The sequence below is a fragment of the Manis pentadactyla genome, chromosome 9, assembly GCF_030020395.1.
Source record: "Manis pentadactyla isolate mManPen7 chromosome 9, mManPen7.hap1, whole genome shotgun sequence".
Classification (NCBI taxonomy): Eukaryota; Metazoa; Chordata; class Mammalia; order Pholidota; family Manidae; genus Manis; species Manis pentadactyla.
Genome location: NC_080027.1, coordinates 13,031,535 through 13,049,767, shown reverse-complemented (window position 1 = coordinate 13,049,767; position 18,233 = coordinate 13,031,535). Strand labels below are relative to the sequence as shown.

General features: G+C 58.8%; 1 protein-coding gene across 5 annotated transcripts; it reads left to right on the top strand.

The window, feature by feature from the left end:
* The first annotated feature begins 74 nt into the window (after positions 1–74).
* Positions 75–16,813, top strand: FRMD8 (FERM domain containing 8). Of its 5 annotated transcripts, none has more exons than XM_036928292.2 (11): positions 75–234; positions 433–517; positions 2,097–2,264; positions 5,746–5,895; positions 6,213–6,271; positions 6,390–6,556; positions 8,691–8,915; positions 10,364–10,487; positions 11,391–11,534; positions 12,848–13,052; positions 15,083–16,813. In XM_036928292.2, exons 2-11 carry the CDS (start codon positions 433–435, stop codon positions 15,199–15,201), a joined length of 1,446 nt encoding a protein of 481 aa, XP_036784187.2. In that variant the 5' UTR covers positions 75–234; the 3' UTR covers positions 15,202–16,813. The 5 variants fall into 5 exon arrangements, with proteins under 5 accessions (XP_036784187.2, XP_036784170.2, XP_036784179.2 ...); XM_036928302.2 differs by having other exon boundaries at positions 76–234; positions 5,794–5,895; XM_036928275.2 differs by lacking the exons at positions 12,848–13,052; positions 15,083–16,813 and adding an exon at positions 11,914–12,829.
* Positions 16,814–18,233: the final 1,420 nt, after the last annotated feature.

The following is an 18,233-nucleotide window of genomic DNA, read 5'->3' as shown; positions in this document are numbered from 1 at the left end:
TGAATGAGCGTGCCCGCCCCCGCAAGGGCGCGTGCGCTGCTGCTCCAGACTCCGATTGGCTCCCGCAGGCTGGGGAGGCGGGGCTGTGTGCGCCGCGCTTCTTCTGCCCCAGCTTCCGCGTCCAGCCCCCGGAGCTGGACGTGGAGTCGGAGCTGCGGCCGGGTCGGGAGCCGTGGGTTGGAGGCAGCAGGGCAGTAGCTTCGGCTGGGGCGGCGGGCGCCCCGTCCCTGAGAGGTGAGAGTGCGGCGACGCCCTGCGCGGGTCCCCGGCCCGGATCGGGGCGCGCCGTACCCTGCCTGGGTATCCCGGCGAGCCCAGCTTCGACCCCGCGCCTCATCCTCCCACCAGCGCCGTCCTCCGCGAGAGCTGGGGGGCTCCCCGGCACCCCGTCCCCGCACCCCCAGTAACAGCTCTCTCTTTTTTCCTCTGCAGATGGACGGTGCGGAAGGCGGCGCCGGGCTGCCGGGCCCGGCCGAGCGATCCCATCGAAGCAGCGTGTCCTCCGTGGGAGCCCGAGGTTGGTCCCTGTCCCCATCTCCTTGTCATACCTTCCTGGGGAAGTGGCCCTGACTTGCCATCTCTTTGATTAAAGAGAATCTTATGTGTCAAAAAATGGATTTTATGTTGAGGTGTGGAAAAGTGACAGAAGTCAGTCACAGGACCGGGGCTCTGTCACTGAGCTATTGGCCACGTTTGGTACTCTGTATCTGTCCTCATTTGTAAAATAAGGGTGTGTTATGTGACTGAAATTCAATATGAAATCTCCTGAATGAAAAATGACACATTCATTTTCTTTGATTTCTTTCTCACAAACAGCCTTTTGAAAGCAGAAGTCAGTCATCTTCATTTTACAGGAAGGAAATTGGGTCCTTGAGAGGTTAAGTCCCAGGGCTCTGGAGCCCTCGCTGCCTCAGTTTTCCCTGCCTGAAACGTGGGTCTGAATCCCAACTTCCTGGAGGTTATCTTATGATTTCTCAAGAAAGTAACTGTTAGAGCCGAACAGATGGGATCCAAAAAGCACCTTCACTTGTGTTTTCTTTTAATTGAAATATAGTTGATAATACTAGTTTCAGGTATGCAGCATAGTGCTTTGACATTTATGTACGTTAATGAAGTGCTCACAGTGAGTACGATTATCACCTGTACCCTGTACCTTTCATTAATGATAAACTAAGCCTTTACCTGTCACATGCTTCACTTCATTTGATTCACAGCCACTCTCTGGCAGGGGTGAGGCGGTATTAGCCCTCCATTACAGGTGAGGCAACTGACACTCACCCTGACTTACTGAACTCAGCCAACTGGCAAGGTCCAGGCTAGGACTGGAGCTTGAGTGTGTAAACTGGCCTCCAAGCTCAGTGCCCCTTCGTGGGGCTTGGGGTTCCAGGGATGGGGATCTGAATCTGGCTGCTCTTCCACGGGTCTCCCTTTGGCTTAGGGCTCAAAATAGGAATCCCACAGGCTGTCACAAAGGAGCGCTCAATTTTTTTTAGTTATACTTCTGGCCTATTTAAGAAAGGCCATGGTGTCTTGAGTCTTGAAGAGTCCTAAGGAAGCTGAGCCCTGGAACTTGCTCTACCCCAGGGTGGCTGTAGGAATCCTTTATTCCGTTTTAGAGTAGGCCAGAGAGAGCAACTTGCCTAAGAAGAATGGTGGATCATCAGCTCTCCCCACTTCCAGCCTGATACACCGGCTCCTGTAGCCTCTGAATGAATGGGGTCAGCCTGTCTCTGCCTCAGTCCCCACCTGTGAAATGTCCTCCTTTCAGGGGAGAAGCACAGCAGAGTCTTTGGGGCTGCCAGGGGAGGGTGTGGGGGTGTGGCATCCAGCTGTAATTTGAACCTTTGGGTTTAGGGTGGGTCTTGGCTGGTCCCTGGGCCAGAGTGGTGTTTTGAGGGTCTTGCATAAGTTCTGACAAACAGCATTCTTCACAGGGTCCTTCTGGGGTGCTGGAGCACTGCTTCTGGATTGTAGCCTCGGTCACCCCAAGAGGTTGTGGGTGGGGACTCCGTCCCAGTTGGGGACAGGGGGTGCCTGGGTGGCATGCTTGTGCCTGGGCAGTGGGCCCCGTTGACCCCGCCTGGCCTCCATTGCAGCAGCTGATGTGCTGGTATACCTGGCAGACGACACAGTGGTGCCCCTGGCCGTGGAGAGCCTGCCCTCACTCAGTGCCCACGAGCTGCACCGCGCCGTCCGTGATGTCCTGCAGCTCCCAGACGTCGCCCTGGATGCCTTCGCGCTCTGGCTTGTCTCCCCTCTGCTGGGTAAGGCTTGGCAGGGAGAAGCCCCAGAGCGAGCGGGCAGCTTCCTGGATCTCTGGCCACTGTACGTTAGGGGAAGGCGGGACGTGTCTGTGTCCTGGAGCCAACCATCGCCTTCAGGACCCAGACCCCTGCGAGGACGCCTGGTTCCTCTGCCCCTGCCTCTTTCCTTTCTGTGGGTGGCAGAGGAGGGGCAGAGCCTGCCCTCCAGGCCTGGTGGTACTGGAGTCCTGGAGCATCGGAGAGGACCAGAGGGGCAGGAAGGGAAGGGGGTCTGTCTGCTGAGCAGTCTGAGGAGAATCCCACCTTGTCCTCGTGGCCTAGCCCTGTCCTACGAATGACGAAATTGAGATTTGGAGTGGTGAACCAGTGAGTGGTGGGACTGAGGTCAGACAAGCCTGGTGACGCCCCCAGCCTGCCCCTTTGAAGGGTCTCCTGCTCTTTGAGGGCGGGGAGGTAGGGCCAGCCACCTGTGAGGAAGAGGCCTTTCCTGAGAGTGGGGAGGGCAGGACGTGTGGGAACCTGACTTCTCTGCCGAGGGAGCCCCCAGCCGTGCCTAGTTTCTGCAAGTCTTGCCCTCTTAGGCTGAGATCCCAAGGTGGGAGGAGCAGGAGCAGGGGTGGGGGCCCTCCAGACCTTTCAGGCTGTGTTCTGGGGACACCCTGAATTGGGCCTCTAGCCTGGTCGCTTGGGCAGGAAGGGGGCCAGGGAAGAGGATAACCCAACTGGTGCCAGGGCCAGGCAAGTTTCCTGAGCTGAGCTTAAATACTGTCCTTTGTAGAGGAACAGGCGGGAAGGCGTAACTGGTCCCTGGGGCCCCTAGTGTGCCTGTCCCCCGCCTCCCGGCACCCCCACTCCTTGGTGCTTCCTGCCTAGCTGCTGCTCTCACCCACCCTCTTCCTGCTGACCAGTCTCCGGCTGCTCCCCACCCGGTCCAGCTGTCCTTCCTTCCCCCTCTGGGCTGTTGGTCCGGACCGTGGTCCATTGGCTCGTGTCTTTGGAAAGCCGGGTTGGCGGCTCTGTGGGGCTGGCCACTGGCCTGCCTCCAGCTCCTGTCCCTGCAGCCAGGCAGCTTGTTTCATCGTCCCACTGCCCTCCACCCCCACCCCCTCCTCGGCACATTCCTGCTCCCCTCTCGCAGGACCATGAATGGGCTGCCTGTGTGCCTGCGCAGGTCACCCTGGGGCACCGCCCACCCAGGAGGAGGGTGGCTAGAGGCCCCAGCAGGAATTCAGTGCCCACTTTGTTCCCAGGCTGGGCTCAGGAAGGCTGAAAGGTCACTTCAACTTTGACTTAGGCCTGTCAGAACCATTGGATGTCTCCCCTCCCCCAGTGGGTGAAGCCAGGGCAGCTGCCCTGGGGCTTTGAGCAGGGAGGGGTGCCGTCTGCTGGAGCCACCCTCAAGCTGGGTGTGTGGGGAGTGTTTGGTCTTCTTGGTGCCCTTGTCACTCTGCATGGAACGGCTCCAGGGACTATCAGTCTCATTTGGGTGATATATTTCCGGCAGGAAGGCCCCATCTGGAAGTGTGGGGACCACAGGGTCAGTGTAGTCCTGCTCTGATAAGGGGAGTCCTCTGAGCTGCTGGAGCTTGGGGTCAGGGCTGGGTTGTGGGCAGAGGAAGGGCATCACTACCCCCAGTTCCTCTGCCCCTGCAGCAAGTGCAAAGGCCCAGAGGCACCCCAACAGCATGTCCAGGGGTCCCAGCTTGTCTGTTACTTCGTCCATTTCACAAGTATGTTCAGCGTCCCTCGTCTTGCTGGTGTGATCTGGGTGCTGGGGTACAGTGGGGAATGGCACAGAAGGAATGGCACAGAAGGTGCCCCTGCCCTTCGGGAACCTGCATTGTAAAGTGCGGTGCAGGAGGCGTGGAGGGGACAAGGCTCCTCCCGGCTCAGCCGCTCACTGGGGGGCTCGGGCAGGCACGGTCTCTCTCTGGGCTTGAGTTGCCCATCGGTAGAGAGAATGACCTCCAGGCCTTCCCAGCTCTGACATCCCGTGAGTGTGCAGATGGTGCGTGCGCAGAGACCCCACTGAGCGGGTGGGGTTGATGAGGAGCCCACCCTGGAAGGGAGAGGATGGAGCTGCTGGGGGCGCATGGCATGATCCCCTCCTGGGCAGGGGTGGTGACAGGTGGGCATTGCCAAGGGTCTAGGTGGGAAATGAGGGCTGAGGAGCTCCTGAGAAATCAGATTCAGGGCAGCGATGGGGGAAGGAGGAGTACGAAACTGGATGCAGGAGTTGGATGGAGAGGCTGTGGGCAGGGAGGAAGCTGGCAGGGAGACTGTGGCTGCTGTTTGGGGTTAAGATTAAGGTCCAGTTGGGAGTCCAAAAACAGAGATGAGGATCCTTGGCACCAGGCTGGCAGGGCAAGGTACCTGGCTGTCTGGTGGGGAGGGCTGAAGCAGGGAGAAAAATGTCAGAAGGCAGGTGGTGGGGGTGGTGGGGGTGTTGCCACTGCGCCTCCCGCAGCCCAGCTCTGGTCCTCCTTCACCACCAGATGTCTTGGAAATGGCCTCAGGCTTCTCAAAGGCCACAGGCACTTCTGTCATCCCCCGTGTGTTGGACCCTGAGGCCAGCTGACAGCCCAGAGTTGAGGGGCCATGAGTGGTAACTCAGTCATTCCGCCAATCCATGGTGAGGACCTGTGGCAGGCCAGGGGTTCAGCAGTGAATGGGACAGAGCCACTCCTGTCTGCGTGGCACTGGCCAGTGGGGCACGGACAGTGAGGTGATGTCAGTGGTAGACGCTGTCAAAGCAACTGCATAACGGTGTGGTTGGTGTGCTAGGGTGATGGAGAGGGGCTGTCTTAGCTAAGGGTCTGAAGAAGATGACCCTTGAACTGAGACCTCAGCCAGCCAGTCCTGTGAGGTTTCCGGGGCACGAGTGCCTGAGGCAGGAAGAACAGCAAGTGCAAAGGCCCAGAGGCACAAACAAGCTGGGGAAGTTCAAGCGATTGAAGAAAGCCTGAGGAATGTCATGAGGCAGGAGCCAAGTGGAGAGGGAGCAAGAGAAGGGAAGGGGTTGGGGGAGCAAGACGGCCTGGTGCCTGTGGGCTGACAGGCGAGGAGTTTGCAGGTTGGAAGGTCAGCGGGGGCTCTCACGGGAGACCTGGAGGTGGGGGCTGGTGCGGGGGGAGGCCCAGCTCTGCCAGGAGGAGGCAGGAGCAGCCCTTCGGGCTTTTGGGTTTCAGTCACCAGCTCCTGGCACTGCTTCCTAATGGCAGTGCTGGGTCCATCTGTCCCAGCACCTTCCATCGGCCCCAGCCTCTCAACTCCAGCCCACCCTGGGCTCTGTAGGGAATGGTCAGAGGCTGAGCCTGTCTGGAGCCTGAACCTCTCTGAGGCTTGTTTTTCTGTGTGGGTAAAATAAGAGTAGGGTATTGCAGGGCCTATAGACACTTGAAGTGGTTCTGGATGCTTTGTACCTGCTCTGTTAACACTGGCCATGACTGCCATCATCGTAGCTCTTGTCACTGGGGGTCAGTGGCACTGGTCAGAGGCTGCATAGGCCGCTTCCCCTGTCATCCTGCAGAGGTGCAGCTGAAGCCCAAGCACCAGCCCTACAAGCTGGGCCGCCAGTGGCCAGAACTGTTGTTGCGCTTCACCGTTGCCCCGGACGACGATGTGGCCATGGGTCAGTGCCACTACCTGTGCGTCCCTGTCTCCCAGCCCAGCCAGGCCTCCCCCCACAGGTGGAGCTGCCCTGGCCTAGGGCCAGGCCGCCATCTCCCCCAGGCTCCACCAGCCACCCCTGGCAGGGGAGGAAGGGATTCTGGGGGAGCCCAGGAGAGGGTGGGCTGGGGGACCTTGAGTACATGGAGATAAACCATCTCTGGAGAGCCCTCAAATTTCCTCAGTCATGCTGGGTGAGGGTGGGGGCCTGGGCTTGTCATGGGGGGAGGCTTGGCTGTTGAGGGGCCGCCAGGAAGTGACCCCAGCCTCTCTCCCCAGATGAGCCTTCCCTGCAGTTCCGAAGGAACGTGTTCTTCCCAAAGCAGCGGGAGCTCCAGGTGAGGCAGCGAGCCCCGGCGGTGCCACCCAGGTCTGGCGCCCAGTGTCCAGTGTCCCCTTGTCCCTAGACCCCTGGATGCTGGTGCCCCAGCCCCTCTCTGCCACACTGGCCCACAGATCCATGATGAGGAGGTCTTGCGGCTGCTCTATGAGGAGGCCAAGGGCAATGTGCTGGCTGCGCGGTACCCATGCGACGTGGAAGACTGCGAGGCCCTGGGTGCCCTGGTGTGCCGAGTGCAGCTCGGGCCCTACCAGCCGGGCCAGCCTGCTGCCTGTGCCTTGAGGTGAGGGCCGGCGCCCCGAGGCAGGGGCATGGGTGGGGAGGGCTGCTCTGGAATCATGCTGACAAGTGATCTCGCAGGGTCCTACACTGTGCCCTTGAGCACGTCACCTGCCTCTCTGAGCCTTGTTTTCCTCGCCTGTTCTGGGCTGAGGGGCCTGGGCAGTGGGGGACTTTGGTGAAGTGCCATCTGTGAGAGCCCCAGGTGTTCATGAGGGTGGAACCTGACCTCCAAAGGAGTTGGGTTTGGTCTGGGGTCACAGCCAGGTGACCAAATGACCCCAGTCATGAGTGACAGTCCACTTAGTCCCAAACTCCAGGGATGAGCCCCATTCCCCAGACACTGTGGCGTGCCTGATCTGCACTTCCCACCCCCTCTGAAGAAGCCGTGCTCTTTGCTGTGTGCATTGGCAAGGCCTCGGGTCATGAGGGTCATTTCCCCTGTCATCCTGCCAAGGTGCAGCTGAAGCCCAGGCACCAGCCCTACGAGCTGGGCCACCAGTGTGCCCTGGAAGCAGACCGGGCCACTCTCTGACCTCTGTGGACATGATCCTGAGGATGAGAGAACATTTCAGTGATGATGAACTTTTTAGGAGTTCCTAGACCCAGAGCTCCTCCCAACTCCCACCCTGCAGGGCACGCTGTGCTGGGGGAGAGGAGGTGCTGAGACAGGGGCCTGTGCTGGGTGACTAACAGCGGGGCCCAGCGGGGACTGCTCTGGGCCAGGCAAGCCTGAGGGTTCCCAGCTGAGCTGGCTTGAGGTCAGTGGCCTCAGGGGTCCTGGTCCTCTCGATGGGCATGTTTGTTCCTGCTGCAGGTGGTAGCAAATCTCTCTCAAACTGGATTTGCAGGACATTGCCAGCTCAAGCAAGGAACAGGCCCGGGAGTGGTGGAGGTGCAGGGGCTCCGATGGGACCCCCGACCCCGTCCTCACTGTCCTGGCGCAGCCCCGCGTCCTCTGGGTCAGCTCACACTCGGACAGGCTCCTATACATTGGAACGGGGAGGCTTCTTCCCTCACACAGCCAGAGTCCTCACACTCACCTGATGGCCCCCTTCCCCTGGCTGAGTCCCAGGTCCACCCAGGGGAGACACAGCGGCCAGGGCATGGATTGGCGGAGGCGCCGAGCCTCCCTTGGGGCCCACCACAAACCTGCACAGACCCCGTGGGCAGAGAGTGGGAAGGCTGGCTGGGTTCCAAATGACAAGTGAGCGTAGCCAGAGGAAGGGATGTGAGGGCACTGTGACCAAAATGCCATCGCAGCCCCGAGAGGGTGACAGCCCCCGGGGCCACCTCCTCATGCTGCCCTGTGGTTGGGCCTCTCCAGGCCAGCCCTGGTTCCTTCCTCTCCTCGCCCTCCCACTGGGCTGGCCACCCCCTCCTTGTGGCCTGAGGTCTTCGGTGCTCCAGAGCCCCAGCTGAGACGGCTCCCCGCCCCCCACCCAGTGAAAATGACCACCTTAGCCACACTTTGGTGCCAGCTGCATGCCAGGCACATGTAGTGCCCTCCTTGTAAGTAGGAATTCGTGTCCTTATCTTACACACAAAGAAACCCAGCTTTGGGAAGGGCGCTTGCTGCTCAAGACAGCTCTAACCGCAGGTCACGTGGAGCGGCTAGTGCGTGGTCCACGGCCACCGGCAGTCGAGACGGGGAAGCAGCTGCCCCAGGACTCGTGCTGTGTGTGTGTGTGTGTGTGTGTGTGTTTGAAAATGACCTTTCTTTCATGAACCTGCGCTGACAGGTTATAGGTTGGTGGGGTGTTAAAAATGTTCCTGTTTGGCAGAACAAAATATTGGTAGCTCTAGGTCACTTGTGCCATCGTTCGGTTGTAAAAGTCCCACCAGTTCAGGAACCCTCACCTGACCCAGCGACGCAGACAGCTCGGGAACCCTCCCGCCAGTCTGGGTCTGAGGCGGGCCTAGTTTCAGCACTCATCCCCGTCTCCCTACCTTTCCTCCAGGCGTCTTGCCAGCTGGGCGTGCTCCCGGGATGGCGGCACTGGGATCCCGGCTGGCTGCGTCCAGGGCCCTGCCTGCCCTCCCCCATGAGCGTGCCCACAGCCCAAGGGCCGGGACCTCCGGCCAGGCCCCCAGCCCCAGAACCCCAATGCCGAGCATCCGTCTTTCCTCCTCCGTAGGGAGAAGCTGGACTCCTTCCTCCCCGCCCACCTCTGTAAGCGGGGCCACGGGCTCTTTGCTGCCCTGAGGGGCCGTGGGGCCAAGGCTGGGACCGGTGAGCAGGGCCTGCTGAATGCCTACCGCAAGGTGAAGGAAACGGCCGGCAGCCACAGCGAGTGCGAGGCCTCCCTGAGCACCCACTACCGCTCCTACCTCCTCAAGTGCCACGAGCTGCCCTTCTACGGGTGAGGTTCCCTGGCTGCTGTCGTCAGGGGCAGCCATGCCCAGGGGTCTCCCGTCCCCGTCCCCTGACAGCACAGTCTGTTTCGGCCTTTGCAGCCTGCCAGCGAGCCCGTCCGCTCCAGCTGAGCAACATCCTCACGTGAGGTGTGTCTTCATGCCAGCACCTTGGGCCCCACGCCGGACACTTGTCTTCTCCCCCCGTCACAGGCCAGGACACCCCGGCAGGTCCTTTCCTTCCACCCGCAGTCACTTGGTCAGTGGACCTGCTGACCGTCCCTTTAGCTGGTTCTCCTTCACGATGCCAGCACCTAGCCGACAGCTCTGTGCCCTCCTGTGGGCCCCACTCTTGGTGCTGGTGACACTGCTTTGAGCGGAGACTGTGGCCCCTGCCTGATGAAGTGGACGCTTTAGTGGAGAAACAGTGAGCAGTACGAGTAGAGGACAGATTGCAGGTGGGCAGGGGCAGCAGCCCGGCCACCAGAGAGGACAGCCTGACAACATGACAAAGAGGTGATAGGGCTCAGGTCAGATGGTGGTAACAGGAGGCGAGACGTGATTAGGTTCTGGAGGTGTTGAGAGTGGAGTAGACGGAACTTGCGAGATAGGTGTGCAATAGAAGAGGCATAGGACTCCAGGTGTCTGGCAGTTGGAGGTTGGCATCGTCATTGGTTGAGATGGGACTGTGCAGTACGGCAGGTCAGGGAAGGTGGGTATTCCAAGTGGACACTTGAGTTTCTGTGTCTAGGGTCATGTAGTAGTTGGGGGGTCATCAGCATTTGGATAGTGTTTGAAGCTAGGAGTCTCAAGAGATGGCCAAGAAAGTGAGTGTGGATCAGGCCTGAGAAGGACAAGGAGCCTGGCCAGCAAAGCGGGAGGGTCCCTACCAGCCAAGCTGAAGGATGAGGGCAGGCGAGTGGCCACTCTGTTTGTGGCAGTGGGTCGACGTCCCAAGGCCGCTCATGTGTCCCCTTCTCAGAATCAAGCCCTAAAGCTGCTGGTGGGCCCCAAGCAGGTGCAGCCTTGACTCCACCTGCTGCTGAAGGGTTTTGGTCTGGAGGACAGTGGGCAGTGGGGCTGTCCCCGCCCTGGCCACCTCCAGCCGACTCAGTCCCAACCCGGTTTCTGGTGGTTCCCTGAATATAACTTGCTTTGTCCCATACCCAGGTTCCCGATCCTCTTTCTGCCTGTGGTGCCCATCCTCCCTCCACCACCAGTACCTCCTCCCATCCTGCATGACCAGCTCAGATGCCACCACCTCCACAATGCCTCTCTCTCACCCCCCTCAGCTTTCCTTCCACCAGGTCAGGTTTCCATTAACCTTCAGTCACCTGAGCAGCTGAAGCTTCTTAGGTGCCCACCAGGGCCTGGCCAGAGTGTTCTGTGGTGGGCGAACCCTGCCCTGGGCTGTCCTTGCTGCTGGGGGGGCCAAGCTAACTGGTTCCCTCCCCAGGTGTGCCTTCTTCCACGGCGAGGTGGACAAGCCAGCCCAGGGCTTTTTGCCCCGGGGCAGGCGGAAGCCTGTAGTTGTGGCCATCAGCCTGGAGGGCGTGCATGTCATCGACAGCCGGGAGAAGGTACCTCCAGTTCCTTACGGGTGCGATGGTGTGCTTGGTGGAGAGTGGGAGAGGGGCCCCCTACGCAGGCCTTCCCGGTTCCCCTGGGCCTGTGGCTGGCCTGGGGGCGGGTAGGTAGCCTGTCTGGCCTCCCTCTCTCAGATGCCCCTGGGACTTCCCCAGACGTCCTGGGGTCTGTTCTGGATCAGTTTTTCTGCCCAGCATGCTGGGCATGGGGGTGTCCAGGGTACGAGGAGGCCGCTGCTGGGATTCATGCCTCTGAGAGGAAGAAATCCGGCAGGGAGGGCCTGGTCGCTCTGTCTGACTAATAGCTGAAGATTGGGTGGGGAGTTCCCAGAAAGGCACCACGGCTGGGAGGCCTGCTAGACTGAAGCCTGCATCTCCGGCACACGGCGCTGGCTATCCCTTGGCTACCTGTGTAGAAGGCCATGCTGGTAGCCCTCCCAGGGGGGTGGGTTCTCTGCACCTGGGCAGGAGTCCCTCCTAAGCCAGCAGAAATATTTTGGGTGACTTCTGGTTGTGCCCAGAGATAGATCACAGGCCCTCCTGGGCCTCGGAGCCGCAACATGCTGGGACCAGCTCAGCCTCCTGCTGAGAGGACCACCAGCTGATGGTCAGCCACCAGCGGATCCCACAGGAAGGGTCTTCCCTCCCCACCTGCCCCAGTTCCCAGGGCTTGACACACTGGTGAGAAGTGCTGTGGGTTAGGGGTTCTCGGCCCCTTTTGTGGGTCTGATGAAAGCAGGGGCTTCCCTCCTTAGACAACCTCACACAAATTTAGACTCAGCCTTGGAGGTAAATAGTCTGGCCAGGTGTGCCCTCCCGGTGGTACCCACACAGGGCGGGGTAGGGGTCCAGGCCTCTGCCCATGGGAGTCCCAGCTCTGCATCTCCCACCGGCCAGCACGTCCTGCTGGGCCTGCGCTTCCAGGAGCTGTCGTGGGACCACACCTCCCCCGAGGAGGAGGAGTCTGTCCTGTGGCTGGAGTTCGATGGGGACAATGAAGGCACACCAGTCAACAAGCTCCTCAAGATCTACTCCAAGCAGGTAGCGGTGGTGTTGCGAGCACTGGGGTTGGGAGCTGGACAGACCATTAGAGGCTCCAAGCCAGCTGGCAAGGAGGCGAGGGGGGTGCTGAGGCCTGGGGAGCAGGGCAGGGGAGCTCCGCTGACCTGGAGCCACCCCTCTGAGTGGAAGGCCTGCTCCAGAGATGCCACACCACGCTGGGTGGCAGCTGCAGTCATGGTGCCTGTTGCTGAGGGCTTCCCAGTGCTGTGTGACCGGCCACCCTGGCTTCTGTCCCCGGGGCCCCACGAGTCGGGTGCTCTCAGATGGGGGGCAGGCTTGGAGCGTTAGGCCCTCAGAGCCTCTGCTTCTTCCTCCGTTCAGTCCGACCCTGTCTCCATCCCTGTCCTGCTCATTCTAGAGCCCTTCCCGCATGGCCTTTCTGGACGGTTCCTTGCTCCTGAGCCCGCAGACATGTCCAGGGCTCCCATCCCTGGAAGCACACGTGCTTCATCCACCATCTCGGGTCTCTGGACCCCATAGCCACACGTCTGCTCCTCACCGCTCAGCAGCCAGCCCCCGCCCCTGCACCCCTCCTGCACACCAGCTGGGGCCTCTGCTTTGCCACCCCCAGTCAGTGCACAGACCCCTGCCCCCCGCTTCCTCTCAGCCTGGCCACGTGCTCCTGGGAAGCCCCGTCCTCTGCCGTGGTGGCCTCTCTGGAGGGCGCTCTCTCCCTGCCCTTGCGTCCCTGAGCTCTTCCCTCTCATGCCCTCGAATACTCAGCTGCCACCCCCCTTCTGTGGATGACTTCATAATTTCTACACCACTAGTCTTTTTTTTAAGTAAATGTTTTACTAAAATAATATATATATAGAAAAGTGCCCAGATCCTAAGTGTATAGCTCAACAGATTTTCCCAGAGGAAACTCATGTAGCACCTTTCAGATGAAGAAATAGAACCAGTAGCCCAGGAGACCTTTTGAGCTCCCTGCCAGCCCTGCCCCACCAGGGACCCCCACATCCTGTCACCCCTGAGCGTGACCTGCCTGCTTGAACCTTACCGCTGGGGTTCCCGCAGTGAAGGCCTGGGCCCTCCCACAAGAACTCTCTTCCCCACCCCACCTCCCAGACCTGGGACCCCCGATCATCTACCAGGACTGAGAAGTGCCCCCCGGTGGGACTCACCCCCGCCCCCTTTCCTTCCTTGTGTAGATTGTGTTTGCTCCCTCCTGTGCCTCCTCCACCAGAGGGCAGGGGACCTCTGCTTCGTGCCGCGCTGCAGGGCTGTGGAAAGGCTGGGCCTGCGCCGGGGCTCACCTCCGTGCCTCACCCTGGCCCCTCTCCCCTCCCTAGGCGGAACTGATGAGCAGCCTCATTGAGTACTGCATCGAGCTGAACCAGGCTGCAGAGCCCATTGTCCCCCAGGAGAGCGTGTCTGGTGCCCCCTCGGCCACCAGCGCCTTGCCGTCTCCCATGAAGCGCCCCCAGCTGCGGAGGCAGAGCAGCGTGGTGTGCAGCCGGGTCCAGTACCTCTCCACCATTGACTACGTGGAGGAGGGTGAGCAGCCCCTTTGTGGTATACACATGCACGCAGACACACCGGTGCACGTAGGTGTGCATGCGGAGCCCCAGAGTGTAGGGAGGTGCAGAGCAATTCCAGATACGGTGAGTTAGCCTCCAGCAGGCAGGAACCTGGCTGAAAGGCTGGAGGGCTGGGTGTCACATCTGCTGAGGCCACAGTTATGTGACTGGGCATTGGAACCTCTGGGGCCCTGGCAGTGAGTCCTTTTCTGTCCCTTCTTACTGCTGCATCCACAGATCTGTTCACTGCGGAAGTGTCCAGATGTGGAAAACTACAAGCTACCCATGTCTGATATTATAGGTGTGGGTACAGAAATGATGGGGCTGGGTCCTGTGAGGTTAGGGCAGCTGGTAAAAATGCGATGTGGTCTCTTGGATCGGGTCCTAAACCAGACAGAGGACATTTGTGGAAAAACTGGTGAAATCCACAAGTCTGTAGTTGAGTTAATAATATTATACCAATGTTCATATCTCAGCTTTGGCAAGCCGACTATGGAAACGGGGGATACTAACACAAGGGGAGGTTGGATGAGTGTAATATAGGAACTCTTGTTTTATTATCTTTGTGACTTCTCTATAAGTCTAGAATCGTTCCAAAATAAAAAGTTTTTTTTTTAGTGCAGTGCCAGAGACCTACATCTCAATGGCAGGGCACCCACAAAATAATACTGAGTAGAAAAAGCCCGGCAACAGCACAGCAGCACGCGACACCACATTCGAGTGTGTGAAGAGGGAACGTCCTCGGCTCTGCTGGATTGCTGTGACTTTTAGTTTTTCTGTGTGCTTCCTCATAGCATTTACATTTTTTACAACAAGCAAGTTGTGTTTACAGTCAGAGGGAGCAAAAGCATTTTTCAGTAACATGATTGTTAGCAAAGTTGCAGACAGCCTCAGGGCAGCACAGTTACATGCACACGGCCCCGTCGTTAGACAGCAGTTATTCCTAGTTTTCAGCTCCTACAAACAACATACTTGCAGCTGATTTTTTACTTGGAATCTGAAACTGTGGCCTCAGGATAATTCCTTCGAATGGGGTTGCTGGGTGTGCGCACAGGTACCCTTCTGAGAGAGGGCAGCACCTGCCTTCCGCGCCCGCACCCATGGTGGGTGTTAACCTTCCTGAAAGAGCTTGTTTGGGTTCCTGCTTGAATACTAGTGAAGTTGGACCATTTTTATACATTTTATCATTTATGTTTTTTTCCTGAATTACTGTTCATGTTGCCTATTTTTCTTTTGGTGCTTGATATTTTTAATTCACATCTTATATGAATGTGTTGTATTTTGTTATCATCAATGAACCAACATTGATATGACACTATTAACTGTGAAGTCCTTAGTTCTAACCTAACGCCCTTCCTCTGCCCTGGGACCCCATCCGGGACGCCACACCGCACTGAGTTGTCATGTCTGCTTAGGCCCCTCTGGGCTGGGACATTTCCCGGACTTGCCCTGTTTGTGATGACCTTGACATTTTGGAGGACTGGTCAGGGATATTGTAGGGTGCCCTTCACTAGAACATGTCTGATGTTTTTTTCATGCTTAGACTGGGGCTATGGGTTTTGAGGGGGAAGATCATCAGATAAAGTGCCATTTTTATCACATCATATCAAAGGTGCATTATCAATATGATTTATGATGGCTGATAATTGACCTTGATCACATGGCTTGAAGTTTTAACTTGTAAGAAATCTTATCCTGCTGAGGCTTACCTTCAGCCAACTATGTATATTTTAGGTGTTTTGTTTCTTTGGTCTGTTCTTGAACAGATTTTAGCAAAAGTCCTCAGACACCACAGCTGGCCCAGCATCAAACACAAACCCATCTTGTCACTGGTAGGAGAGTTGGGTAGGGGACTGAGGCTCAGCAAGTTGGCGGGTGTGCGGAGGGACCTCAGTGTGACTGGCCCCTGAAGGAGCCGTCCCACCAGAGCCAGAAGCCGGGCTTCCTCGGGCCTGGGCACCTCACCTCGGACGCCTCCCCGCAGCGTGTTCCTCTAACCCCTGACAGGCGAGCAGATCAAGCGAGTCAAACCGAAGCGCACCACGTCCTTCTTCAGCCGGCAGCTATCTGCGAGCCAGGGGAGTTACACCATGGTGCAGCCGGCCGGCAGCCTGGAGCAGGGCTGAGGGCACTGCACGGGCCCAGGCTGGGGCCCTTGTGCTGGGAGGAGGGCTGCCTCAGAGGGTGAGGTGACCCCCTGCCTGGGAGGGAGCCTGGGCCGTGCAGAGCTGGCTGGGGACTCCCACAGCGTCCCACTTGCAGACTGCCTGCCCTTCCCCTGAGCCACAGGCCCCGCTGCTGTCTCAGGATCATTTGATCAGGCCCTGGTCACCCTTCCTACCCAGGGACTCACTTTTTGTGTCCTCTCAAGATGAACAATGTCCCTGTTCTGAAGTCCCTGGTGGCAGCTCTGATGGCAGGTGGCCGAGGAATAGGGCTCAGGCCCCGTAGGTCCGGTCTTTGGTCTGTTCCCTGGACTTGGGTGACCACATGCTCACATTCCTTCGCCAGCATTCCACCCAGCCCCTGCTGCCAGGCTGGGCCATCACTGTGTTGGGGGGCTGAGGGGGGGTGGGGAGGGGCCTCCTTGGCTTGAACCTCAGCAAGAACGGGAGGTGAGGCCCCTCCACTCCTATCCTCCCTGGCTGGATGGCACTGGAGGGAGCTGGGCCTGGCCTGGCAAGGAAGTGCCCTGTGCCCCTCACTCGGGCCTCTCAGGCAGGCAACACTAACCAGAAGAAAAGTGCCTTTTTGCTGGTCTTTGCTGATGTACTGTGCTGGGTGGTAGCGGTCCTATGGACCAGTGAGCCCAGCAGGCCTACACGTGTCATTCTAAGAAGTTCCCAAAGCCCCTGGGGCTTCCATTTGCAGTTTTGCTGTTTTGTCATCTGCTCTGGTGCCATGAAGACTGTGAACTGTGGCAACTTGAGAGAACCGCCCCCGGCCTTAGACTGGGGGCTCTCCTTCTGAGGCAGCACCGGCACTGTGTTGCCATGTGGCCTGGCCCTGGCCCAGCCCACACAAGTCTCTATCCCAGGACGCAGGAGGCCAGACGTGGCTCTGGGCACAGCCCTTCCCCAGCTCTGCCCTCCAGCCTTTGGCCCCTGAGTCGGTCCAGAGGAGCGCCTCCCCAGCCCCTGCATGGGTGGGCCCCGCTGGTAGGTCCCAGGCGCTTCCTGGCGCTTCCTGGGACTTTCCACCGGAAGGAGACAGGCCAGGCCCAGCTCAGGGCTTTGCTTTGTCTCCCCTTCCCTGTGGAGCCAAGGGGAGGAAGCGTGCGCCTCTTGTCTCCAGATGTCAGAGCCCACTCGCCTCCCCCCTTGGCGGCTTTTGAACACTCCAGATGCTTGGAGGTGGGTGTGCCTTTTGTTGTTTGTCATAATAAACAGGTGTCCCAGCCAGAGGACATCCACCTCCCCTCCTGGAGTCACTCGAGCTCACTGGCTGCCCCGTCTGTCTGGTCCGTCTCGTCCCATGTGCTGTTAATGCCAAGGGGAATTCTCACCTGATGGGCTGAGCCCGTGGGGAGTGTGTGTGTGTGTGTGTGTGTGTGTGTGTGTGTGTGTGTACACAGACTACTTGTTTTCATTCCTCAGCCTTCTGTTTTCTAAGCATCTATTGTGCTGTCACCTGGCCTGCCTGCCCTTTGGGACAAATCAGTGTTTTTATTAAGTGTCCTTTGAATATTCTCATTCTTTTGTATCATGTGACTCATCAATAAAGTCCATTTCCAGCAAACTTTATGGTGATTTCTGGTGGGAGATCAGAGCGTGTGGTAATTACAGCCCAGAGCTATTACAGGTTGCATATTTGCTTTGTATGAAATACGCAGCCCTGCAGGCTCGCCAAGCTGAACACGACTGGAGCAGCTGGAGTGAAGTTCTCCGGTCTCGGTGGTTGGCCAGGGCTGTGGCCCTGTAGGGTGAGCGCTGTTCGGGGACGGGCTTCGCACTGAACATTGTGGCAACTGGGAGGAGGAAGCCACGCGTCCCACGGCAGTGACGCCCCGTCCTGGGACCGGGGCCTCCTGCCTCGGGCGTCTGTGACAGCGAATGGTGCCTTGTCTTCTGTGGAGCCCCCACCTGGCTAGGGCAGCGTGAGGCCATGAGTGTGGGCACATATGTGAGGTGCCGACCTAAGTCTCCACTTCAAGTCCTGTGGCTGGAAAGCCGGGAGGGAGAAGAGGGTCCACGCGGGAGGCCAAGGCCCAAGATGGCTCAGACCTCCCCACTCTGGTGGGTAAGGGGGCGCCAACAGCCCGGGGCCTTGCAGGCCTCGAGCTCCTTCCCCTCACCCAGGCCCATCTGCCCTTGCCCTGTGTGAATCTATGGCTGCTGTAACGCATGACTGCAATTTTAGTGGCTGAAAACAGCACACGTCCATTACCTACAGGAATGGAGGTCAGAATGAGCCTCCTGGACTAAGATCAACAGGGCTGGTTCCTTCCGGAGGCTCTAGGGGAAAACCCGTTTCTTTGCCTTTTCCAACTTCTAGAGGCCACCGAGATCCCTTGGCTCGTGGCCCCTTCCTCCAGCTTCCGAGCTGGTGGAGGTGAGTGGGGTCCTCGCGGCACGCAGTGACTGGCCTGCCCTCCTCACATCCCTGCCGTCTGCCTTCCTCTTCCCTGCTTGAAGACCGTCATGATTATGTTGGGCCAGCGTGGATGACCCAGAATAATCTCCCTTACAAAGTCAGCTGATGAGTAACTTTAATCCCCCTTTCCCACCTAACCTAACATTCCCAGGCTCTCAGGATCAGGGTACGGACACCTAGGGGGGTTTAGTCTACCTACCACACCACCCCAGCCCTCCCTGCTTTGTGCTGCAGGCCGGTGACATCCTCCTCTGTGGGTCTCTGACTGGACCTCATTACCTCCCTGTGGGGGGGCCAGGTGAGCAGCAGCAGCTGCCGGGCTGTGAAGGCTGAGGCTGCCTGGGGACTGTGCCAGCAACACGGAGGAACTAATGCTCCAGGCTGGCGCAATGCAGGTCACTCTGGCCAAAGGGGATGGGGGAGAGAGCCCTCTGGGAGCTAGATCCTGGTGCAGAGCTCAGCTTTGTGTTGCAAGATGGCTGCTAGAAGGTTCCTGGGAGTTACCTTCCTGGTTTGTGAAGAGCTCTGTGCCCTCTTCCAGGTAGGCAAGCTGCCCACACTCTAG

Bases quoted from the DNA above. Each gene is read 5' to 3' on its own strand.
- FRMD8 (XM_036928275.2), top strand. From the start codon at position 433: ATGGACGGTGCGGAAGGCGGCGCCGGGCTGCCGGGCCCGGCCGAGCGA. The intron at 8,916-10,363 runs GTGAGGTTCCCT...TTCCCTCCCCAG, and splicing joins CACGAGCTGCCCTTCTACGG to GTGTGCCTTCTTCCACGGCG. The intron at 10,488-11,390 runs GTACCTCCAGTT...CCCACCGGCCAG, and splicing joins TCATCGACAGCCGGGAGAAG to CACGTCCTGCTGGGCCTGCG.